At 36.7% G+C, this 14,706-nt stretch overlaps 2 protein-coding genes across 2 annotated transcripts; one reads left to right on the top strand and one right to left on the bottom strand.

The window, feature by feature from the left end:
* The first annotated feature begins 10,346 nt into the window (after window positions 1-10,346).
* On the top strand, window positions 10,347-11,568 carry LOC120414674 (CDK-activating kinase assembly factor MAT1). The gene is made up of 2 exons (XM_039575959.2): window positions 10,347-10,596; window positions 10,680-11,568. The coding sequence occupies exons 1-2, from the start codon at window positions 10,473-10,475 to the stop codon at window positions 11,492-11,494; spliced, it is 939 nt and encodes a 312-aa protein (XP_039431893.1). The 5' UTR covers window positions 10,347-10,472; the 3' UTR covers window positions 11,495-11,568.
* Window positions 11,569-11,575: 7 nt separating this feature from the next.
* Window positions 11,576-13,407, bottom strand: LOC120414668 (protein maelstrom homolog). The gene is made up of 2 exons (XM_039575945.2): window positions 13,319-13,407; window positions 11,576-13,256 (listed from the first exon to the last, which is right to left on the bottom strand). The coding sequence occupies exon 2, from the start codon at window positions 13,252-13,254 to the stop codon at window positions 11,716-11,718; it is 1,539 nt and encodes a 512-aa protein (XP_039431879.1). The 5' UTR covers window positions 13,255-13,256; window positions 13,319-13,407; the 3' UTR covers window positions 11,576-11,715.
* Window positions 13,408-14,706: the final 1,299 nt, after the last annotated feature.

Genomic DNA, 14,706 nt, shown 5'->3' with positions numbered 1-14,706 from the left:
TATTAAGTAAATTAAGTAAATTTTGTTAATATTAGTTCAATTCAGTTCAATGTTGTCATATTTAGTTAAATTTAAGTCAATTTAGTATAACTTTGTTCAATTCAGTTAAATTTAGTTGAATGTGATAAAAATTAATTAAATTAAGTTAAATTGAGTTAACTTAGCGTAATTTAGTGATATGAATAAATTTAGTTGATTGCAGTAAAAATTTGTAAATTTAAGTTTAATTTAGTTAAATTTAGCTAAATTGAATCAATTTAACTAAATTCAAATCAACTTAACTAAATTTATCTTCATTTCAATAAATTTATCAAAAATTAATTATATTTAGCTGAATTTAAACTAAATTTTACTGATATCACTAAATTACTTAAAGTTAACTCAATTTAGATAAATTTAACTAAATTTATACTAATTTTTACTACATTTAACTAAATTTAACTGAATTGAACAAGATTACTCTAAATTTACTTTAATTTAACTAAATATAACTACATTTAACAGAATTAAATTGAATTAAACAAAAATCAAATGAATTTACTTAAAATTAAGTAACATGACTTAAATTGAACAAAATTTTACTTACTATTTATTAATTTCACTAAATTTCAATTCTTTTACTAAATTAAAATCAATTCAACTAAATTTTAATCAATTTAGCTAAATTCAAATCAACTTGAATAAATTTATCTTCATTTAAATAAATTTGTCAAAGATTATTAAAAATATTAATATTAACTGAATTCAATGAAATTAAACATAGATTTACTAAACTTCACTAAATTTAGGTTTCCAAATTTACCAAATGTAACGTAATTTAACAAAATTTAGCCAAATTTTAGTAATATCAATAAATTCAGTCATATTTAACTTAATAATATTCATTTTAACAAAATCGAAATAAATTCAACAAATTTTACAAAAAAATTAACTTAATTTAGATTGTTTTTACTAAATTCAGCCAAACTTAACTAAACTTAGTTAAATTTAGCTAAATTAACCACATTTATGCAAATTAAACTTATGTTTGCTTAATTTAGCTTAATTTAACTAAATACAGTAAAATTTTACTTAATTTTACTAAATTTAACCTAGTTTTACTAAATTAAATTTAATTCGACTTAATTTAAATTAATTCAACTTTTTTAAACTGATTTTATTCAAATTTAGCCACATTAAAGAGAATAAGACTAAATTTGAGTACATTCAAAGAAATCAAGCTTAATCGAACTAAATTTATCCAATTTAAAGTAAATTAACCGCAATTGTAATGAACTTAAAAAAAATATAACTTTATTAAGCCAAATTTAGCTAAATTTAAATAAATTAAACGAAATTTTACTAAATTTAATTAAATTTTAACTAAATCTAACTAAATTTTATTATTTTAACTTAATTCAATTAAATTTTACTAAATTTAAATCAATTTAACTAAATTCAACTAAACGTTACTAAATTTAACTAAGTTTGACTAAATGTATCTAAATGTAATTTAAATTAACTAAATTGAACTCAATTTCACTAATTTAAACCTAATATAACTTAATTTAGCCAAAGTTAACTAAATTGAAATAAATTATGCTAAGTTTTACGAAACTTAATTGAATTTTACTTAATCTAACTAAATTTTACTTATTTTAACTAAATGTAACTAAATTCAACTAAATTTATTTAAATCTTACTAAATTCAACTGTATTTAACTAAATTGAACTAAGTTTAACTAAATTTAACTAAATTCAACTTAATTTTACTAAATTTTACTAAGTTTAACTAAATTGAAATAAATTAAGCAAAAATTTACGAAACTTAATTGAATTTTATTTAATCTAACCAATTTTTTCTTATTTTGACTAAATATAGCTAAATTCCCCTAATTAAATTAAATCTAATTAAATTTAACTAAATTTTACTAAATTTCGTTCAACTAAATATAACTCAATTTAAGTCAAATTAAATTAATTCAACTAATTTTAACTTGATATAACTTAATTTAGCCGAAGTTAACTCACTTATTTTGCCTAAATGTTATTAAATTCGACTAACTTTAATTAAACCTAACTAAATTGAACTAAATTCGACTTAATTTGACCTAATCGAACTAAGTTTAACTAAATTTAAATAGATTGAACTAAATCTAACTAAATTCAACTAAATATTACTAAATTTAACAAAGTTTAACTGAATTTAACTAAATTGAAATAAATTAGGTGAAATTTCACGAAACTTTATTAAATTTTACTTAATCTTATTCTTATCTAAATTTGACTTATTGTGACTAAATGTAACTAAATTCAACTAAGTTTAATTAAATATAACTAAATTCAACTAAATTTAACTTAATTTATCTAAATTTAAGTAAATTTTACTAAATTTAACTAAGTTTTATTAAATATAACTAAATTTTACTAAATGTATCTAAATATAACTCAATTTAACTAAATTTAAATTATTTTCACTAATTTTAACTTAATATAACTTAATTTAGCCAAAATTAACTAAATTGAACAAAATTAAGCGAAATTTTACACACTTATTTTGCCTAAATGTTACTAAATTCAACTAACTTTAATTAAATCTAACGAAATTTAACTTAATTTGACTAAATCTAACTAAATTGACCTAAATTTAACTAAATCTAACTGAATTTAACTGAATTTAACTAAACACAACTAAATTTTACTTAATTTAACAAAGTTTAACTAAATTTTACTCAATTGAAATAAATTACGTGAAATTTAATGAAACTTAATTAAATTTTACTTTATCTAATTCTTATCTAATTTGACTTATTTTGACTAAATGTAACTAAATTCAACTAAATTTAATTAGGTCTAACATAATTCAACTAAATTTAACTTAATTTAACTGAATTTAACTAAACAAAACTAAATTTAACTAATTTGAACTAAATTTAACTAATTTTAACTAAATATAACTAAATTTAACTTAAATTCAATTGAATTTGACAAAATTTAACTAAGTTTTATTAAGTATAACTAAATTTAACTGAATGTAACTAAATTTTACTAAATTGAAATAAATTAAGCGTTATTTTACGAAACTTAATTAACTTTTACTTAATGTAACAAAATTTGACTTATTTTGACTAAATGTAACTAAATTTAATCAAATGTTACTAAATTTAAATAAATTTTACTAAATCTAACTAAAATTAAATATATTTAATTAAATTTTACTGCATTTGATTTAGTTTAACTAAATATAACTAACATTAACTATATATAACTCAATTTAAGTCAATTAAACTTATTTTAACTAATTTTCACTTGATTTAACTTAATTTAGCCAAAGTTTACTAATTTGAAATAAATGAAGCGAAATTATACGAAACCTTGTCAAATTTGATTTAATCTAACTATTTTTTACAAATTTTAACTAAATATAACTAAATTCAACTAAACTTAATTAAATCTTAATAAATTTAACTAAATTTTTCTATATTTAACTTTATTCAACTAAATTTAACTAAAGTTTACTGATTTTAACTGAATTTAACTAATTTTAACTAAGTTTAGCTAAATTTAACGAAATCTAACTAAAATAAACTAAAATTTGTCCAAATTACCAATAAAATCAATTTAAAGTCCTGTTAACATACTAACCCAACTTATATTTTGTTTAGCTAGTTAGGTAATTAGTTTAAGTTTTGTTGTTAATTAAATATTTTTTTAAATAAAAAAATAATCTGTCGTGTTTATTTGTCACCCTATTTTATTTAATCGCCCTAACTTGAAATCCGAAGTAAACAGGAAGGAGAAATCCCCCGGTTTCCGGCACGTCGGTCCCCCATTTATAGGCCCGTTATCGTGGTCAAAACGGGCCCAAAAGCGTGCCACAGACGGGCGTAACACAGCAACCAAAATGCGTAACGCCCGCCTAAATGTTGCATTCTGGCACGCAATGGGCCACAACGAGGGGAAAAAGCGTGCTGAAAATCGGGCCCGCTTTCAGGCAAAACGTCCCCGCTTTTTGGCCGTTTTCCGCCCATTTTTCTATGTGGGCTGTCGTTTCGACCTCAATGGCCGAATCCCATTTGAAAACCGACCACAATAAATAAGATGCCATCATTTTTCCTCTTCCAACACGACTGCACAATTTTTTTATAACACGACTTTACTTTTTCTAATCCGGTGAATCCGGATAAACTTCCTGTCTGAGGCTGACGTCACTGCACTTTCGTTCGTTTAAATACTCCACCTGACTTTGAAACTATTTTGCTTCGCTAGCCTTTGCAGCTGGTGGAGAATAAACGGAACGAACTTACCGGTTGCGGGATCCATGCGAGGATCCCATCCTCGTCGCTGCAGTGTCCGTCACACTCGCCACTTGTACGTACACTTATCGGTTCTGCGTGCCCTCACTTCTGTGTTTGACACTCGACTGACCCCTTGTGGATGTGTGAGGCTTATCCTCACAACCTGCCAAGATGTTGGCGCTTTAGGTGAGCACCACAGATCCCATCGTCTAGCTTCCGTAACTGGCAGGCCTGCTGCATCTTTCCGCGCTCCTCCTGCTCTCATTTGGCCAAAATCTTCAATTCGCCTTCCTGTGCAGCACCAAATTGGTCGGATTTAGCAGGCCTCCAACGAGAGTTTGCTGCTGGTTGAGGCCATGCCGAAATCCATGCTCCGGATGTGCCTGGAACCTGCCTGCACCGGATAAAACCGCACAAGAGTTTACTTAGTCTAGTGTTTTCCTAGGTTTTCCTGCCGTTCAGATCATTTTCAAGCTGTCAAAATGACTTTTCTCAACGACAAGATAACTTAATATGCGATGGGAATGGAATGTCAAATCAGCGCTAATCAATTAGCTAGTTGACGAAAATCAGCGCTAATTGATTAGTGTAAAAATAATTGATTAACTGTGTCCTGCCCCTCGTAAATAGTTCAATAAGAAGTGAGAAAGTAAATTTCTATCAAAAGTTATGCAAAATTAGTTGTTTAAATAGTGAAAATCAGCTAATTGGATGGAGTTAGGAGCGTGAGCTTAACCTGCCAAACATACGAGAATTTCCCCTAAGCTTTATAAAAAAAAACTCTAGAAATGTTAAGAAGAGGGTTGAAATCGAGATGGGCATAATAGAATAGACATTGTTTTTGGATTCGTTTGGGTCTTATGTTCTTGTACAAAACTTGCTTCTTGTTTTTCCAGACGGTGTGAGCACTACACAGCCTCGAACTTCCATTCGGTGGCTCCTCAGATACACAAAACTCCACCAACTTCCGACGCAATTCTTCGTCACGTGGAAAACGAAAAAGGCCTTCTTTGGCCGTCCATCGTTTAGTGTAAGAACAAAAACGCGCGGAACATTTCATTTTTCAACGAAAAGTTTAGCTCCAACAGACCCACAATGTTTGAAAACAAATCACTTTAGCTACAAAAAATAAGTCACGCTTGAGCTTGAACACAGCATTCTACTTTGTTTACGTTTACAGCTGTTTCGCAACTGGAGCAGTGGGGAGCATTCGAAAATCACGTTACGCATTTTGTCTATTCAGCACCCAGGTGTAAACCAAACAGTGCGGCCACAAGTCAAGCGCTCCAAGTGAAGTGCGGGGATATTCCAATAAAATGTTTTGCTTTATTTTTGTCTTTTGTCAATAAACTTAACAACTAAAATTTTTACATATTTAACATGACTTTTTACTTACTTCGCTGCAAGAATGATGTTGGTATAGAGAACAACATTGCTGGTTTGATATCACTGGGTGCGTTTATTTTGATGATAAAATTATTTATTACGATTATTTTCCTTCGGTCGTACCACTATCAACCCTTGTTTACACTGTAGTCACTGACGAGTCGGTACAGCGGTCGACCTTAGGATTTTCTACACAAACAAAGGGAGCGTTATTTTACATATTACGTAACGCAGTTAGGGGGGAGGGGGTGTCGGTGTCTGTTACGAAATGTTACGAAAATAGGGGGAGAGGGGGGGAGTGCTGAAAAATTCTGTTACGTAACGTAAAATTTTCCTATAAGAATTCTTTAAAAAAATGCAAAAAGACCTTGCGTTACGCGTTACAGGGGGGTAAGGGGGTCGCTCATCTGTTACGATTTGTTACGAAGGGGGGGGGGAGGAGGTCGGTAAAAAATCCCAAATTTTGCGTTACGTAATAAAAGAACGCTCCCAAACCAAATTTTAATGGTGAAACACAAATCAATCTCACGTAAATACCAAGTATAGAGTTAATTGCGCGTATTCCCGAAAAAGACGCGTGGCATACCAGCCTCGAAACGACGCGCCGCACTTTCGGCAAATGCGCGCTGTCAAATCCCATAGAGTTATCTAAGGCCGAGCTCACGCACACTAGCACACCATTTGTTTTGCTGGGCGATACAAAATTTAACCTCAATCTTTTTCGTGTACGTACACGCAATACATGCGCACGTAGATAACTCTATAGAGAATTTGCAGCAAAGCTAATAGACACATGTCGCCACCTATGAACAAATAGCGTAAACCTATGATTTTTTGTAAAAATGTGTTTTTTCCTTCATTATCAACATTTTTACAGAACTTATGCCGGATTCGGATGAGAAAAATTATTTCCAACAATTTGGTGTACTATGTTCCAATATTTGTTTGATTTTTCTATGAGAAAACTGTAAATTTATGAAAAAAGATAGTAAATTGGACTATTTGGCATGAAAGTCTGTCAAAAAACAATAAAAATTGTTGAATATACGTTAACACCTCTGTTATCAACTATATAACTGTTTGTTTCATTGATATATACGGGGAAACTCATTTTTTCGTGTTCCAAAACATGTTTTTAAAAGAAAAAGGTCACATTTCTTTACGCGCCCAAAAATTGATATTCATTATTTTTAAGCAAAAAAAATTTTCTCGTCTCTTTTCGTTCGTCGTCGGTGAGTTTGTCGGGTGAGTGCGCGCGTGTGTGTGTGAAGGTGCGGCTGGCTCTGGTAGAAAAATGACAGTTGAGCTAGTCCGTTTTGCGATGCCTGTCCGACGGATCGCATGTTTTTTCGCGTCGTTCGTCGTCGGTGAGTTTGTCGGGTGAGTGCGCGCGTGTGTGTGTGTGAATATGCGGCTTGCTCTGGTTGTCACGATGACAGTTGAGGCAGTCCGTTTTGTGGTTACCTGTATGTTTGTCTATTCCTTTCTATTGACGTGGCTTTTTTTTCTTCTTAATTAGATTGTAAAGTTCAAATATCGCGATCGTCTTTCTCGTTAGTCAGTCGAGTTTCTTTGCTCTATGATTTGCGATTGTTTCATGGGAAGATTCGTTCTTAATTGCGTTAGCATAAATTATATTTGACCTTTCGTTTCCCGCGAAATCACATTTTAGCATTATAGCTCGTAAAGCACGGTGACAAATATTGTTTCAACGCGATTGTTCAAGTCCTTCAGATAACTCATAACTCATCAGTAATTAATTGGTCGCTCATCTTATAAAAACTTAAAAGTATAAATAGTCTCAGGTCAACTCTACGTAAATGTGTTACGCTGAGTATAATATTTCACCTTTTAATCACACACAATTTTGATTCTATCTTTCCACAGCCGGCTGTCTAAGATTAAATCATTTGTGCTAAACTCAACACCAAATAACCGGGAATGGTCTCATCCGCATCATCCGATTGTTTGCCTTGAGAATACATAATACATCACCCTATCACTCAACGAAATTCATTGATTATTGGGCCACATCATCATCCTCTATGATGAATCCTGGCCATTACCCTTTCCCACTAACAAAATCCCAAGTAGAAGTAGTTTTCCGGCACACGCGGGGGTGTGGATATCGTATAGAACCCACCCTTGGTAGCAGCCTGTGCTAACTAACATTCCCGTCCCGTTCCCTCGAGATCTACAAACTGACATGGCGGGCGCCGTTGGTGGCCAATGACTGTTTCCTATTAGCAACGGCTCTAGTTTTGATGACCGTGATGTTTTATCTTTTCAGCGCATTCATGAATGCTGTTGATAAGGGAAACATTATTTGATCGTTGAAGCGTATGACCGGTTGTGTTGATAGGATATTACGGTCCTGTTCAGCAACGGAGAAGGACAACCATGGGTGGTCTCTCATGCTCATGCTCATGCTCAAAAAAAATTTTCTCGTCTTTTGTAACCAGTTTCATTAAGATTGATGCAGGGAATCATGAGAAATAAGCGATGTTGTTCTTCACTCCAGCAGAAAGGAATACGATTTTTGGCAAGTAACCTCATTTTGGCGCCACCTACATTTGAAACACAGTCGCGCTGCAAAACCTGTGCGTTTTGTTTTTGTTGATCTTCTTCTTCGAATTGCATGACATTGTTGCCGGAATTGTTTTTTTATTGCACCATAAGTGCAGAAAATCGCTGGCAACAGTGTCTACGGCACATTCTGAAATGCCACGCGGCGTGTACCTTCGAGAGAAACGGACAATATCTACGTGTGCATGTATTGCGTGTTCGTACACGAAGGATTTTTAGGTTAAAATCGGCCTTAGATAACTCTATTACATACATATTGGGAGCGTTCTTATATTACGTAACGCAACATTTCCATCTAAATTAAAAAAAATTGTATGGAGCCTAACACGGCCTCGGACCCCCCCCCTACCCCCCCTCTAGCCAACTTGATTCAATGTTGCCAACCCGGTTTACCTAGAGAGCCTGAAGCTTATTAGAGAACGGTCGTCTCAAACCAAAAGTACCAATCGAAGAACGAGAACTGTCAAACGGAGGTAATAAACGAGTAAAATCCTTTGTCTTATGCTGGATTGGTACCTCCGTTTGACAGTTCTCGTGCTTCGATTGGTACTTTTGGTTTGAGATGACCGTTCTCTAATAAGCTCCAGGATCTCTACACTCAAAGTCAGAAGTATCCCTCAAAAGGGTACTTTCAATCCTCAAAACGTTTCTTAATCCACCATGGTGGGTGCTGCCTTCCTCACATTTACAAAGTAATCATGAAAATAAGTTTATGAAAAAAATATATACCTGATACAGACTTTTCCAGAAAACATGCAGACTCTCATTTGAAGCGATGTGGCAACCGGGCGTTTCGCATCTGGCGCAACTCTCGCATGTAAACAAAAAGACCCGGCCTTTTGAGGTTATGCAAAAAATTACCCTTTTTTGTATCTACAAAAATGTTTTTCTTGGCATAACTTTTTAAATACTTTACTAAACAGAATAAAATTTAATAGGGTCTTAGGAGACCCCAAAAGGAACAGAATAAGGCGGATCCGGCCAAAATCGGTTCAGCCAGTTCTGAGATAATCGTGTGGAAAAAAAATCATGTCTACACACATCCCCACAGACATTTGTTCAGAATTTGATTCTGAGTCGATAGGTATACGTGAAGGTATATCTAGGACGTGTATTTAAGAAGTTCATTTTTCGAGTGATCTTATTACCTTGCCTCAGTGAGGTGAGGAAGGCAAAAAGGATACTTTCTATCCTTTTTTTTAAATTCACCCGGCGTCACCCTTTTAAAAATCATGAATTTTTTGAGTTCCAAATCCCACTTTTCATACGATTTTTTGAGTTCAGGTACTACAACCATAAAAATGGCTATATGGGTTGAACTGAAAAATTCGTATGAAAAGTGCACTGGTAAACACATTACATTACACTTTTTTCAGTTCACTTTTACACACTTGTATGGGATTTTTCAGTTCAAGTATGATTACACTCAAACCCCGATGGTTTGACACCAACTGTTGTCAAACGAACGGGGTCACTTTTTAGTTTGACACCCCTTCTACACGGAGTTCACACACGGGGGTTGAGTGTACACACTTTCGTGTAATCATACTTGAACTGAAAAATCCCATACAAGTGTGTAAAAGTGAACCGAACAGTGTGTAGTGTTGATTATCAGTGTGGGATTTGGAACTCAACAAATCATGAGGGCTTTTGTTAATTTGATTTGGTTAACCGCGGTGGATTTTCTTGAAATAATTCGAACTGTCAAAAATCTACCAAAGCATCTACCACATTGATCGCACAAAAATCTGTGGTAGAAAAGTATCCACCGGTAGATGCATTGGTGGATTTTTGACAGTTCGAATTATTTCAAGAAAATCCACCGCGGTTAACCAAATCAAATTAACAAAAGCCCTATGATTTTTGGTAAGGGTGTATGTCAAATTCAGCACATTTTCGATACCCTTTTAAAAATGATACTTTTTACTTTGAGTGTAGGTTTACCGTGCACTGCGCGGTGTTGTGGAGAGATTTCCCATTGTGCTGCACCCTCGTTCACACGCGGCGGAAGTCGGATGATTTTTTTTTTCTGCAAGATCACCCTGTACCGGCTAGGGTCTGGTGCAGACTTCAATTTGTTTATTTTGATGTCGTTTTCGATCACCGCGGGTTGACGTTTCGATTCAAAACATTGCTCAACAGCGAAGTTTTGTTTAGCAGTTTGGCTTCAGTTTGTGTTATTTTGGGTGAAATCAGGCAATTTTCGTGTAATTTGAAGACGAAATGGACGATCAAGGATGTCCCCGTTGCAAAACCACAAAGTACCGAAATCCGTCGCTCAAGCTGATGGTCAACGTTTGCGGTCACACGCTCTGCGAAAGTTGCGTCGAGTTGCTCTTCTTGAAGGGTTAGTTTGGATTCGTGTTTGAAAAAAAAAAAAAAAACATTTAATTAATTAATTTTTATTTATTCTTTTTAATTTTCTTATAGGTTCCGGTTCGTGTCCCGAGTGTAATGTTGCGTTGCGTCGGAGTAATTTCCGAGTTCAGTTGTTTGAGGATTCCAACGTCGACAAGGAGGTTCAGATTCGGAAGAGGATTCTCAAGGATTTCAACAAGAAAGAGGACGATTTCAACTCGCTGGCCGAATACAACGATTATCTGGAGATGATTGAGGAGATTGTGTTTAATTTGTGCAACAACATCGACATCATAAACACAAATAAGCGAATCGAGCAGTACAAGAAGGAGAATCGCGACGTAATTCTCAAAAACAAGACCAAACTGAGCAAGGATGAGATCGAGCTGGAGGAGCTGATTGAGGTAGAGAAGGAGCAAACGGACCAACGGAAGAAGGAACTGGCCATGATGGAGGCGGAGAATCGCAAGCAGAAGGCGAAGAACAAGGAAGATTTGATTGATTCGCTGATGGCCAGTTACGAAGATGCCAGCGCCATCGTGGACAAATTTGCCCAGCGCGCCGAAAAGCAGCACATTCCCCTGCCCAAACCGATGGCCCCGCCGCCACCGAAGACAACCCACTTTTCGACCGGAATCAAGTTCCAGTCCCAGCACGGGTTCCTGCCGGTGCCGAGAATCGAGGAAGGACCCACGTACGTGTACGAGGCGCAAGTCTTCCCCAAGGAGGGTCCGATGCCACCGGCGCTGGCGGACATTGGCAGCAACGGGTACATCAAGCACATCCGGGCGGAAACGTTGGGCGAGCGAGCCGGCGGATTCCAGACGAACATTTCCTGTTTGCGGGCTATTCAGGAAGCGCTCGTTGGGTTGTATCACGGTTGTTGAAGTTAATTTAAAAATGTATTATTTAATTTTTACAGTTTACTGAATTCATGAGGAATAAATTTATTGCAAAATAATGCCACGGTTTTTTTTATTCTAGTGTCAAGATCAACTTTATCGATAAACCGAGTATCAAACCAAATAAACAAATTCATTCTGTAGTCAGTATTAAGAACAAACAACGATTCAAACGATGTTCAAAAATGCATCGATCAGAGCTCCGCTCAGTTCAAATGTCCCCGTCCAACGGTCTTGACGGTGGTGCACAAATCCTGCGCACGTCCCCGCCCTGCCGCATTCATCCGGGCCAACGTGCCCCTGCCGCGGCCAGCAACCGGCGCCAGCATCAGCATCGACGTTTCCGTGTCCGACTGCGGATCGCGAACCTCGGCCAGTTTGTTCTCGCGCGACCACGGATTTTTCTTCGTCGGGCTTCGGTTGGCGCTTTGGGCCATCTGCATCGCGTAGAACGGGTTTGTGGTGTTGAACGTGTCGTTGGCGGCTCGAGTTCCGCCGCTCAAAGCCGGTTGCTGTGGAACGATGGTGGAGGGTTTTCCGGTGACGGTTCCAGCACGCGAGCTGTAGATTGTGGTGGTCGTTACATCTCTATCCGTGCGGTCAGTGCTGCGAGGGCGGGACATCTTGCTGCGATTGTTGTCGGAGGTCGTGGTGAGTTTGCTCATTCGGGACGAAAGCGCCGAGACGGTTCCGGTTATGTCCGACAGCGTAGTCATGTTGTGCGGCAGGTGACGTCCCTTTTCCATTTCGATGCCCACGTCGAGGCAGCAACTGTCGGAGATTACGTACGCCCAGCGCACAACCCGGGACAGCGCGCAGGCCACCTGATTGTTGAGTTGCTCGTGGACGTCGCAGGCGATTCCGGCCGTGTACGCGTAAACGTCCTTCTCCAGCAACGCTTTGGCCAAGTGAATCGACGGAAAGGTTTTAATGTCCAGCCCGTAATCCTCGGTGGCCAGCTTCAGATTGTAAAAGAAGTCAATCAACGGCAAAATCGAAAACTTGACATAATCCAAATCGGTCGCTTCCAAAATGCCCCGCAGAATGCTGTCCACCATCGGAATGTCCTTGTTCCAGGTGAAAATAGGCGGTACGACCTTCGATCCGCTGGTGTTCTTGAAAAATTTCAAAATCTGCCGAAGAATTTTCTCGTAATTTGCCTCCCCAAGCGCATCCGGCGGCACCGGAAGCTGATGAGTCGAGCTGCTGTGCGTCTTGGCGTCAAGGGCCATCCCCAGCGGAAGATCCGTCGGATTAATCAGCACGTTCAGACTGTCCATCACCCCATCGTTCAAGCTGTACTTGATGATGGCCAATTCGGCCGGAACATACTCGCCGGACAAGCTGACGCAAAAGTAGTTGCAAGAAACAAAGTAAACCTCCAACTCCCCGAGCGCGTTGTTCACCGATGCCGTCTGGATCATCTCAACGATCCGCTTCTGGATCTGTTCCTCCAGCTGGCGCCTCTTGACCGCTTCCGCCTGCACCTGACTGAACGGCTTTCCCTGGGCCGTGTACCGTTCGCCGTAACCGCCCGCTTCTTTCGGATTGGCTTTGTTCTGCTTCGCTCTTTGATTGTACGGTTCGCGCTCGTGCGGGGCCAGCTTCTCCCAGTGAGGACCGGCCTTTTCCGTGACCTCGGCTAAGCCACTGAAGCGATAGCCGGCCGCTTCTTCCTGCTCCTTGAACTCCATCATGAAGAAGTAAAACGGGCCCTTGGCCGCGGGTTTGTTTTTCTTCGGCATTTCTGCAACGGAAGAAGGTTGATTTTTCCTCAATTTTGAAAGATTTATTTAAAAAAAAACTTACCGAAAGCGTTGTTTCGCTGTAACCGCAAGGAAAGTGACAACCAGCGCGAGTTTTGTTCGAGGTTTTCTTTGTTTGTACACTCAAAACGGGAAAGGTTTCGGGTCCAAGTTTCACACTTTCTTTGCACACCCTTACCAAAAATTATGATTTTTTGAGTTCCAAATCCCACTTTTCATACGATTTTTTGAGTTCAGGTACTACAACCATAAAAATGGTTATATGGGTTGAACTGAAAAATTCGCATGAAAAGTGGGATTTGGAACTCAAAAAATCATGATTTTTGGTAAGGGTGCAGCTGGCAGTGCAGTTTAGAATAAAATAAAAGTTTACCCAAATTAGAGTAGGGTAACAGCATCTAACTCCGGCGTGCCTCTAATGTTGCCATATGAGCACTTTGACGTTTGATTACAGCTTATAAAAAGCGTTTTCAACTGAAATCAAGTGATGAATAGCTCAATAGGAAGTGAGCAAGTAAGTTTCTATCAATAGTTTAAAAAAAAAGTTGTTTAAATAGTGATAATCAGCTAATTGGACGGAGTTAGACTACTTGCAACGCGGCTCTACTTTGTTCTAGCTGTTTCATTTTTCAAATTGAACTGAAACAGACCACCCACAACGCGGAGTTGCAGTTTTATTTTTCGAGCAGTATTTTGAAACCGAAATAAAACTGCTCGACGAGTTTGTAAAAATAAGACTGTCTGCAGCGCGAAGTTTTGTAATTGTTTCAAATTGCGAGCAGTTTTAAATTTTTAGAACTGGAGGAAATGAAACTAGAACACGGTGCTCGCAACGCGCTGATCTATATGTTGTTTCAAAAAAATGCTTTTAATTGTGTGCGTATGATTATCAACACAGCATCATAGTGTGTGTGTAAGAATACGTGGATATCTCTATATATCTGATTTTTTTTTGAAACTGAGTTCTATTCCAGTTCCAAATCGTCTCACGTTTGAAACAAACTCGTCGAGCAGTTTTATTCCGGTTTCAAAATACTGCTCGAAAAATAAAACTGCAACTCCGCGTTGTGGGTGGTCTGTTTCAGTTCTATTTGAAAAATGAAACAGCTAGAACAAAGTAGAGCCGCGTTGCAACCAGTCTAAAGAGTTTGAAAAAAGAAAATGTGATTTATTTTCCTGATAGGGACTATTCCTTCCATATAAAAATGTGTATTCGTATGAACAACTGTTTACAAAGCGGGAAGGGGTGGGAGGTCTCAATTTTTCAAAAAAAAAGAGTGTTCACGTGGGAAAGGTTAGTCTCTAATTTAGTCTAAAAACCATGGGCAACCCATTTCCTCTTTTTGATCTATTCCACAAATTAAAATTCACAGATGTAATTCGCTTACTCAATTCCCAGTATTTGAAACGCGCTGACGCGAATGTTCCCTG

Source organism: Culex pipiens, chromosome 2 (assembly GCF_016801865.2).
Source record: "Culex pipiens pallens isolate TS chromosome 2, TS_CPP_V2, whole genome shotgun sequence".
In the NCBI taxonomy this organism is placed as follows: Eukaryota; Metazoa; Arthropoda; class Insecta; order Diptera; family Culicidae; genus Culex; species Culex pipiens.
The sequence above is the reverse complement of the archived record's forward strand: the minus strand, read 5'-3'. Positions and strand labels throughout refer to the sequence as shown.

Coding starts and splice junctions, on each gene's coding strand:
- LOC120414668 (XM_039575945.2), bottom strand. CDS start 13,254: ATGCCGAAGAAAAACAAACCCGCGGCCAAGGGCCCGTTTTACTTCTTC.
- LOC120414674 (XM_039575959.2), top strand. CDS start 10,473: ATGGACGATCAAGGATGTCCCCGTTGCAAAACCACAAAGTACCGAAAT. Junction 10,597..10,679: donor CGAGTTGCTCTTCTTGAAGG/GTTAGTTTGGAT, acceptor ATTTTCTTATAG/GTTCCGGTTCGTGTCCCGAG.